The 11,529-nt window shown below is 36.4% G+C and overlaps 1 protein-coding gene across 15 annotated transcripts in view; it reads right to left on the bottom strand.

Annotated features, from left to right (window-relative positions):
* Window positions 1-1,348: 1,348 nt before the first annotated feature.
* Window positions 1,349-11,529, bottom strand: part of LOC138060871 (myocyte-specific enhancer factor 2C) — a 566,075-nt gene continuing 555,894 nt past the window's right edge. For 11 of the 15 annotated variants that reach the window (XM_068926650.1, XM_068926647.1, XM_068926651.1 and 8 more), the window contains one exon: window positions 1,349-6,025. In XM_068926650.1, coding sequence (XP_068782751.1) covers window positions 5,704-6,025 — 322 coding nt within the window. In that variant the 3' untranslated portion in view covers window positions 1,349-5,703. The remainder of the gene's footprint in view (window positions 6,026-11,529) is intronic. The other 4 variants (XM_068926659.1, XM_068926656.1, XM_068926657.1 and 1 more) reach the window with 1 other exon arrangement.

Here is an 11,529-nt window from a genome sequence, read left to right as displayed (position 1 = left end):
GTGAGCAAGCTTATTTAAAGAATGTAAGTGATCTCCCCACTTCTATTGCAACATACACATTTCAAAAATTTAAAAAAATACAGTTCGTAGAATCTAAAGCAAAGTAATCAGTGTATATATACACGGTTATTTTCTTGGAGGAAAAAATAACAAAACAAAGCATACAGCAGACTCAATTTGCTAAATATTTCCTTTTCCAACACAGATATAACATTATCATTATTAATCAAGCAGATGACTGATTACAGGAGCAAGTACGCACATAATTAATTCTCTAAGATTTCAGACAGTGTTAACAGTTCTACTGCATTTCCAGAAATCTTTTGCTCATCCTTACCAATGATGACAAAAAGTGTTTTACCTGAGAAAGACATGTTTATGCTGTGTCCAACTCTTCAATATTACAAATACACTTCTGTTAAAAAAAAACTATCATTAAATGTAACAGGTAAATAACAGCACAGCTGTTTTCTTTCAGAAATATATATATAAACTAGGTCTTGCAATGTTATTTTTGAAACTGCCACATTCACCAAGCACCTTAAACTATTAATAGCCTGTCTGCCTCTTTCATTAAAAAATGTTACGCTGAAATAAAGTGATCTTTGTATTCTTAGAATCCAAAACTATAAATGTGAGGAAAAAAAATCAAACTATATACAGAAGTTAATAGATTAATTCTGACACAGTTCCTATAAAGTTAGAGAAGATATAAAGCATAGACCCAAAGATGTGCAATTCTGACAGACAGCATGTTATTTTTTTTGCATGGTTCTCTGTACTGGGAGAAAGCAGTAGATATGGCCATACAGGAGTCTGGATCCACATCGGGGACTAAGTAGCTAGAAGTTAGGCAGCGTCTCACCTACCTACTCCACCAGGTCAAACATTCTGGGGCCAGATTCAGCCAGCCTTATTCAAAATGAATAGCACTAACTCCTGGAGCAGCACTGCTGAAATCACTGTATTTCTTGAGAAAAGGAACTCTGTTCAGTGATTAACAACCAGGCTTCACTGAAGTTAATGAAACAGGATTTCAATTTCAAATAAGTAAGGGTATCTGGCCATTGACCTCTCTTGTTCACAATCCTGCTTGTGAAGTGAGAGTAATGGAATTTCGCTAGCTTCATGGGATGATGTGTGGTGGGGCATTAACGTTACTGTGGCACTGAGACGCTCAGGGTGCCATGAAAAGGCAGTTACTTAACTTTCTACCTCAAGCACAAGGCAGAGACCTTGAGGCAACTGCTGCTTGTTAAAGTGTTGATTTTTTTCATGTGTTACAGTGGCAAAACATTAAAAAAATGAACATAATTTAATTCATAAAAAATGCACCACAGACACCGTATCACTAAGAAAGCCAGTAACTTTACTGATTTGTCTGCAAAATACAAATTATACCTTATTTCCAGCAGGAGAATCTTTTGAAATTTTCCCTTTTTTTTGTTCACTACAGACAGCTGAATTAAGTCCCTTGAGATACACAGATGTGGTTTAACTTAGTTATAACATCTTGTCATCTAGTGGCGACAAAGTCCAGCTTATGCCGCTGTGAGCCTCTATTTTAATATTTGTTGCAAATGCTTGTATGCCCCCATTTACAAGCTATTTTGTAATTACCATTGTTTTATGGAAACAAATCCCCAGGAAAAAGAAAAAAAAAGAAAAAAGGATACAACAAACCATCTGAAGCAATCCAAGTGTAATGCCTGCGGTAACCCAGGTCTGCTATTAGTTACTCCACAAAAGACTCTGGTGCTGCTTTTTTTTCATGAGTTACTAAACTGACCTCTTTGAATCAAACTGAGGTATGGATCAGTCTGAGGTATGAACAGGGAGGGTAAAAATGCAACATCTGATTATGCAAATAATCAAATGGATACTTCTCACGCAGAAGGTCTGTGGCTCAAAGCTTGGATTGCTCCACATCTTTGGTTAAAATATATTAACAAAAGCCTTTTATTACATCTACAGTCTGAAGCATTCTAACAGATACCAATGTTCCATCAGTCCTTCAAGAGACCTGTAGTGGCAGGAAATTAATGCCATATAACTGACGACATCACAGCAGATGGCACAAACAGGAACAGATGAAGTATGCCATGTTTAGGCAACAGCCTTTATTGAGGTTTCAAGTGGCTTTTAAAAAATTACAAAGCATTTACCTTCAAGGCGAAGGAGAAAGGAAAACAAAATAGCTTTGTTAGGACTATAGACAAAAGAGGGTATATAGGATAACACATACAATACAAAAGGGTTGACATCCTGAAAACAGTCTAGGAGTTATTTTATTCTTATGTTAGCTTTACCTGAAAAAGATCTGAGGACAACAGATATTTTTATAGTATTCATTAAAAATTGCTAAATTCTTCTTTTGGGAAAAATATAAGCCATTTTGTTATAAAACACAACTTCTGAAAAACATCGAAATGATAAAAGCTTTCCTGTGAATGGCTCAATGCATACAACATACAGATTGTGCAGACTGGGTATATCACGTAATTGTCACCAGCAATTAGACACTAACTGACAACACCTTTTAATAGAGGATTAACTTAGCTGTAACAATACTTGGAGATGTCTCGAATGCCACTTCTGGTGTTTGAACTTGCAATTAAGAATGTTGCCTAAAACATTATATAGCATGGGTTAAGGTAAAGTAATGTTAATACTCTTTCAGGGCTCTGCCCCAAACTCCTTAAATACAAAGGAATCACACAATAAACCCAAATTAGCTTTGCAAATACAATAAATGGTAAGGTACAGATAAAGGAACAGAGAAAGGTAGACAGTTATAGTTTACAGAAAGTGACTTCACAATCAAAGTTGTGCTTCTTTTCATTAGATCAGTTTACAAATATGCATTATCCCCCGCTATCTTGCCACCATGTTAGTTGCCCTCAGTAGCAGGAACAAGAGGGATGACTGGCATCCATTTTCATGTGATTCTGTTCTGTTTGTGTTTATATAAAAATCATTGTCAGAATTAACATCAATTGCCCAGGCAATACTTTTCACGCTACTTTCTGCTTAGTTACTTGCAATAATGTATTACACCGCATCTCCCTTAAAAATGCTATTTTTCCTTTTTCTTGTGTTGCTGAGGCAAATTGCAAGGTAAACTATTAATATGGCTATTCTTCATATTTCAATAGACTGACTCCCCCACCCCCACTGACAAGTTTCTACTACAATACTGATAAAGTTGTACTTTGTTGTTGAAATGACAAGGTACATTTGTGATATATTTGCATATTTTTGACACACCAAAGTTTAAAATTCTCAGAAAGAGAATATGAGTATAGCTTTATCTGAAGGTGAAGAAAGTGGTTTTGAAAAAGAGTGTTGTGTTTTCAAACTAACTATGGGCCCCATTTTCAATTTTTTAAAAGAACATGCGTATCTTCCTCTTTACCCTGCAGATTGCTATATGAGAGAAGATGGATGCATGAGTAGCACAGTATTCTGCTTAAAGAGTTTCCAAATTATGCACTAGCCCCTGCATGGCTGAGAGTGTACTGGTAGGCAGGCTTATGTAAGGGCGTAATAAGGGAAAAGCATGGGTTATAATGCACACTGCAGTCTATACATCGTTGGCTACTACAGAGAGGTAGACTCTACCACTGAGCACTGCACAGCAGCTGCATGTATAGATGGGAAAGAGAGAGTATATTTCCCTTAACAGAATCTTCTGCATTGATATTTACCTATTGCAGCTATATCCTTCATCATAGTGTCAATGTACGTAAGTGAGAGTTGGAACGCCTCTTGGAAAAGGAGAAATATTACCAGTTTTACTATGGCACTAACATTTTGTTGAAACATTGTTTCCCTCCAACAAAAAGGTTAAACTGAAATATTTGCATATACTGTTTTCTTCTAATAAGCAAGAGGGACAAAGAGGAACTTAAAACATGATATATTCCTTCTGATTAGGCGATTTGAGTAAAAGGAACAACAGGAGGCAGGAGAGAACGTGGATGCTAGATGCTGAAGCAAATCTTGCTGGGGTGTAATACGCAGGGAGCGCTGTTCAACAACATTCCCCTTGTGAGACAATGTGACCACAAAGGTCCATGAAAAAAGGATGATCTGATAGCCAATGTTGGTTGTGTAAGATAAATCTACTTCTGAATGGTCCTTCAATTGATAATCTCTCTAAAATTTTCAAATCTGTGAGAGATGGGAGTCATCTTTATAGTAGTTGTGTTGATGCCAATCCCTCACTTTTTACTCTTTCTATCACTTCTGGAAATATTCACCTGCACTCACATACCTGACAGCCGTTAGAGCTGTACATCCAATTCTAACAGGCAGAATACCAGCTTCATTAATGAGAAAGGGCCAAAGTATGCCGCTTTATCATTTAACCCGTGAAAAACTACAAGATACGCAGGACGTAAGTAATAGAAGGGCCCTTAACTTGTTACAATGCACAAAACAGCATGAAAGAACTAATCAGTATATACAATGGATCGCAGTTCACCCAACTGATTGTAAAATGCTGTATTAAAAGGATTTAGGTTGTTACACCATGGGTAAATTCTAACTTTTTACAGATCAGTCTTTCAACAGCTGACTCGGATCTGTAAAATGTATGCCCAGTAAAAGAAAACTGAAAGAAAATAGTTAAATGTGCAACTGCACAAATATAATTCCCCCACTATTAAGATAACAAAAACTTTTGCTATTACCATAATTATTATATATATTAGAAAGCTATACACAAGCATGTTAATTTCACAGATTTTTTTAAAAGATTCTTAATATTTTATATAATTAGAAATACACATTTCAAAAACAAAACTTCTGCAAAGAGAAAACAGTTATCTTGGTTAGCAAAGCATGGAGTTCTTCATGGCTTAGGGTAGTGCTTTCTATACAAAAAGTCCTCTTTGTTTTCTTCAGGACTGTTTAAAAGATTAGCGAAGCTATCAAGGAAAAAAGAACACATTTTGGCTTAAGGAAACTACAAAAGCCACAAATGCTTTGCAAACTCTGTCTTACTTTTTAATATGAAAATAAGCAAAATGTAATGTACATATTTTTATATTTTTTATTTAATAAGTGATGCAGACCCAGAATTTTTTTAAAATTAAATATGTTAGCCCTCAAACTCAACATTTTTACAAGTATGGTCCTCTTTAAATGTCTTTGATCCTTTTAACTGAGTGCCATACTCTAATGATATGCCTGCATGTTTGTGAGCATTTTAGGTATGTTAGGTGACCCAGTCTCTTTCTAGCATTGATTCATGGCCACCCAACGGCTGGGTCTGTCAAAACATCTGTACATTTTCTATATGTTGCATAACAGCTGCTTTCTCTCTCAGTAAAGATCTGCCACTTCTGGCAAATGTTTTCCTTTTGTCTATTTACATGTAAATAACGTTGAACCTGCAACATGACACTATCTATTGTAACATACATTTTGCAAGGGAGCACAACAGTGAAAAGAAGTTAGCCTTAAAATCTATTTTGTACAAGTGTTCTGTTGTACAACTCAAGTGCTAAGCTTATCTCAGCATTTCTGTTTATCCTTATACTGTATCACTGAGGCAATTTAAAAGTACTTTTACAAAACAGAGTACCTGACTTTTTTTTTTTCCACACACGGCACATATAATGCATATCGACCCCCCCTCCCCCATTAAGGTATAGCACACACACACTGCAAGAAAAAAACTAATAGATAATAATGTTATCATGTTGCCCATCCTTCAGAGAGCCGCATGCGCTTGACAGACGGGCTTTCCCTTTCGTCCGGCGAAGGTCTGGTGAGTCCAATGGGGGAGTGGAATTCGTTCCGGTGATCTTCTCGGTCACTTCCATCATACGAACTGCTACAGCTGCTCAAACTGTCAACGGGAGATCTCCCCGCCTCATGGCGCGTGTGCTGTGGGTATCTCGAGGGTGTGGTGGTACGGTCTCTAGGAGGAGAAACAGGTTCTGACTTGATGTTGAGGCTTTGAGTAGAAGGCAGGGAGAGATTTGTACTCTGAGATAAATGAGTGCTAGTGCAAGCTCTGTAGGAGGAAAGGAAACCCAGTTACAGACTGAGGAGGCATGGAGCCCCCGGAAATGCACAAACACTCACACAAAACATCAGTGTAAAGGCTCACGCAGTACCAGTGCGTGCAGAGAGTATGAGCACTGTTTTCTGGGCAGTACTGTGAACAAATTTGGAGAGATGAAAGCATCACAACAGGCATGGTCCTCTTGAGCGCTTTTTTTTTTTCCTTCCTTTTCTTTCCCTAAGCGTCATAACCGATTTTGGAAGCTGAGCCTTTGCACTGTTGGAACCACCTGTAGGTTTCTTTATAACTAATGCTTGTGTGTGTGTATGCACTGGGCGAGACAGGGGAGGCATGGACTTTCTACTGGGATTAAGTCAATTAGTTCAAATGCGCCAAAGCATTGTCATCATTGTTCATTCTGACACGCAACTTTAGATGCAAATGACATAAAATGAATTCAGGCTCTGTACATTTCAGACCTTTCGGAACAGAGTTGAACGGACAGGTTCTTGGATCAGCATAACAAAATACCACAGCCAAGTAAGGATTTAGATATGATTTTATGGTATAAATGTATGAATTCCTAACTCAAAACAGAATTTTTATGAATAAACTGCCAAATAGAAGTTGAAGAGCAGTGGAAGGTGTCAGAGGAATATATTGATTTGCATGTAGGAGAACCCAACTCAGAGGATGTTTCGAACATCAAGAGAAACTGTTACTCTAAAACTTTTTAAAAGGCAAACTACCTATCCTAAGGTCGTTTTCTCTATGTGTGTTTCTGTGGGCAGGCAGTGACAGAGGAAAGCTGAAGCGGGCAGAGGGGAGAGTGAATACTGAGAATGCACCTTATGTCTGCAGGAGAAAACGTGATCACTTGCATCTTAAGAATATTTTGTACAAAGGCACCACCTACTGGTAAAGCCTGACTTTTTATTATTATTAAAATATGGTTCTCAATATGTAATTTGTTCTTAGACCTTCTAGTTCATGGACCATTTACTAGGCTGAAGTTCGTGTCTAATCCCAAGGACACAGTTTCAAGGTTTCTAATAGTGGGGATTTATACAGGGAGGGACTGAAGGTAGTAAGGGCAACGGGCCACTCTGCTACAGAAGATTTTAAAACCAAAGGGGTGTGCAGATATGTTTACAGCAAGCAGAAGACAGATGGGAATTTGGAAGTATGTTTTAAGCTTGTGGAATAAATGGTTAAGTTTAGACATGGTCATTTCCTTTTATTGAAATATTCTGCTTCTTCTGATACCCCACTGACTGAGTTGAGCTCTACTTAAGTAACTTCTACTAAATTAACTTTAGTAAAAGACAGAATGCTGTTTTCTTTTCTCTTGACAAATTTATACTTGAAACTATATGGCTTCACTATTGAATGATATCAACTGCTTATATCACTGATTGTTGCAATGTTCAATAATGGATGGATCTTGTTAGATAACAGAGAAAACAGGATGTTCTACCTCCAATTGCTTTCACCTACCCTTCATTCGAATACAGAAGTTTGTCAAAATTTGCAGTGGTACCTTTCATAAGTCAGAATTAGTGAGTAACAGCCCTAACTGTAGAAAACGCAAGCACTTTTTCGGCAAGCAGGACGTTTTTTGATTTTGTAGGTATTAAATAAACACACATAAGAAACTGTAAATATCAAACTTGGTCATTCCAGCCTAGTGAAACATTCTACTCTTTTGTTGAAAACTTGTTGAAACGAATCCAACAAGAATAAAAAATACATTCCTGGCTTTTGTTTTGCTTTTCATATCCAGTGATTTTATTTTTTCAGTTACTTAGGAAATACTGGGACTTCACCTGGGAAAAAAGGCTGCCAGTTTAGCATGTATGGTAAGATCACATATGATTTTAGATGCCAAGCTTACAGCTAAACCTGAAAGTCCCTAATACAGGATGGTGGAACCTGAGGATTTGATATAGAAGTGTTTGATACGAGTACATGACATGCCATTTAGCAAAGTATGGGACACTTAAAAATCCATGCTAGTTAAAACAACCAGATTGAGTCAAATTTGTTCACGTGGAACATACTTGACTTTTACATGCAGTCTATTCTGTTACAGCCCCCAGAGGAACAAATCTAGAGAGATAAGCTGCATTTTCTAAGAAATACAGCCAGTATTGTTACACTGCAATGTTATGTTTTAAAAAGTGTTTCAGAAGTGAGAATGAGAATAGAGAATCTCTATAGACTATTCTTTAGATTCTTTGTGATTCATCACTGAGGTTATGTAAATAACTCACATATGAATTTGTGGTGGTCTTAAAAAATACTGCAGGTTGGTCTGCATTTTGAACATATTTTTTGTAAATTGAAAAAATTTTAAAAATCATTTTGGCAGGTCAGGACTACATTTTTGAGGTTTAAAACAGTATAAATCTTAAAGCAATTGATAAGAATCATAATTCAAAATTTTCATTTAAGCTGATTTTTTAAAAATCTTTTTGTACAAGAACTATTTCCAAAATGAGTTCCAAAATGATTTTGGTGACTGTAATCTAGGTTATTTGGTTAAACATTTCTGAAACATTTAACCAGAATTTTGTATGAGCTGATAAGGCTAATTATAATAAGGCTAATAAACCTACAGTTACACATCAGTGCGAAAGAGTACTTACTTAGGTGCAGTCTTTAGTCTTGTATTCTAAATAGAAGATTGATCTCTATTTAGAATGGAAGCTTTTTGTATTATAATAAAATGCAGAAATCTTTTTGCTACTAAATGAATTCTTTGTGTGTGAGTGTAGATACAGCTGTTTCTGTATATTTTACACAACGGCTTCATATAAATACGTTATTTTTTAGGTCCAGGCATTTCGTCATTTGAAACACACTCTGAGTTCACTGAAAACCAGATTTTTTTTTTTAATATGGAAAGTCCACAGAGAAAATAAAGCAAATGACTTTAAAGGATTGTATGTAATTGTGAGCACTCAATAAGTGCCATCCCGTCTACTCACATTGATATGATCACCTTTTCTCATATATTGTACAAAAACATTTCATTTTATGGGGACAATGAGGAATAGTAATGTTTTAATTTTACACAGCAATTCATATCAAGACCAGTATGAGTGAAAATGTGATGATTATTTAGAATACAACAACCACATAGGAGAAATAACTGGTTCCTGTGTGGGTTCAAGACTATGCAACTACCCGGCTCTGCTGTGTAACAAGTGGGATGCAAGTCAGGATGCAACAAGCTTGCAAGTGGCTTAGTTCTTGTTGATGCCCCTGATCAGATCAGTTTTGGATTCAAATCTCCAAAAGGCACTGAAGTTCAGCATGCACAGATAGAAGTGCAGGTCTGACTAGGTGATCAGTGATGACACGAACGTGCGTCAAATAGATTTTTATAGAGGGAGAAAGAGGTCTATTGAAGGAAGAAAGTGTCTCACGTATACTTTTTCACACCCACATTTGTTTCTCTATTTTAGCTTACCTCCTCACTTAAAATAAATTTTTTTTGTTCATAAATGTATATATAGAAGCACTGGAACTAACACCGAATATTCACTGTAAAATTTAGTTATGTCTGTAACTAGGAAAACAATGGACTTTTTTGACTTGCTAGTAATTCAGAAAAATAACGCCTCTCTGTTTTTATTTCAGGTAAAAGCAAAGTGATTTTTTTTCATATTTTTTGATTAATGTAAAAGCAGAATAACGATTTCTCTGCCAAGACATTATGATTAGCTTTCACACTTTAAGGTTTACCCTTAAAGAATAATTTGAAACTGAATCACTGGAATAACTCATTTACAATGGTGACATAAGAAAATTGGCTCAATCTGAAATATTTTAGGCTTTTATTCAAAACGAGGAAGTTACAAAACTAATACAAATTCACAAAACATGATGTCATTGAGACTAAACTCTTCAGTAAAAAGGGTTCACTGGAAAATATTTCCCCAAATCCAGTTATGATTGTTAATCAGTGTGTTTGATAAGAATCACAGAACAAGTCAACAGTATGCATGGATTTGGGCAAATCTTTTGTTCATCTGGGCAGTAGTTTGGAGAAACTTCTCTTGTACATAAAATTATATATACTGCAGATTCTTTAGATGAACTACTCTGATTGAGTTTCTGTGTTTGCACTTATATTTTATGAAAGCTCAACTTTCACCTGTGGGTGACACTTAAGGCAGAAAAGATCCTTCGTTAGACTGATAAATATGGATAAAGAGGATGTTTTCCATGTAATGGACTTGTGCCTGAAGTATATAAAACTGTTTATTTCAAAGTTAGGAATGGAATCCTCTCCTGGTTAAGTGACGAATTTCTGGTAGGTGCTCTGGTCCATCTTAAAAAAGCAGTAAGCCTCTCCATAGGAGACACTGCAACAATATTCAGGCAAAAAACTTTACCTTTTAGGACAGAGAAAACATTTGAGGAGGGATGTAATTTCATTTTCAATGGAATTAATGTGAATTTTTTCCAGATGTAGACCTAATCAAAAGACTCTTAAAGTAATATTTTTCTTTTTAATCTAAAATGTTGAAAATTCTGACTTGCTTTAATGTCACAATCATATCAAAACAGTCTATGCATTCTTATCCTATTCATCAGGCTCAGCAACAGGCCAAAAGCTGTACAGGCATGTGAAGTGAGCTACTCCCATGTCCTCAGATTTTTTCCCTCAAGTCCACTAGCGCTAGTATGGTGGCTAATTGGAGAGCCAACAAGAAGAGTTATGGCTCTACTGTTATCTGAAAGATGGTTCTGACAGTGCTGCTGAAGTTGCTGGAGAGCTATTTGGAGCATGCTAATTTGTCAGTTACTAACCATATTCTCCTGCCGTGCATTAAGGAAAAGGAGCTGATAGTGAAGCTTCAGGCTCCAGTGAAAAACAAAACCGGCTGGAGAACTGGGATACCTCTCCCAGTAACTCCCTTATTCCCAGGCACTCCTACCCTACTGCTTATCGACAAACATCTCACAGAATCTCACTTTTTTCCAAAATGTGACCTCACTCAGCTACTATTCACACAGCGTAGGGATTTGGGGCGGTCAAACCCTTTCTAGGTCTGTTTTATCAAATGTCTGGGGATAACTAGTTTTGCGTGATTGTCCCATTTTTTCTGCACATTCTAGCTCCACTGATAGGGACTGGATATGTTCTGTGTACTTTCATAAATGTTAAAAAAAAATCAGAAGTTAGAACAGTTTCTTTTGTATATGGAACTCAGCAACTAAAATAAAATCAAGAAATGCTTATTTTCTGCATGCATAGAAGACTTCTCCAGAACTGTCAGTGAAGCAGCTTTCATAGCTGAACTCATTTACAAATCTCTGAAAGAATAATAATAAAAGTAGCCACTCAAAATGTATTCCAGCAGCCACCGCCACTACACTTGGACTTTTTGTAATATGAATTAGAAACAGATGATGATGTGTGACATATCTGAAAAGGCAAGTAGTAGTTTGTTTAGGATTTAATTTATACCTTTTTTGGTTAACCAAATAGCCTTATTACA

The sequence above is a fragment of the Struthio camelus genome, chromosome Z, assembly GCF_040807025.1.
Source record: "Struthio camelus isolate bStrCam1 chromosome Z, bStrCam1.hap1, whole genome shotgun sequence".
In the NCBI taxonomy this organism is placed as follows: domain Eukaryota; kingdom Metazoa; phylum Chordata; class Aves; order Struthioniformes; family Struthionidae; genus Struthio; species Struthio camelus.
This window is presented reverse-complemented; position numbering and strand designations above follow the sequence as displayed.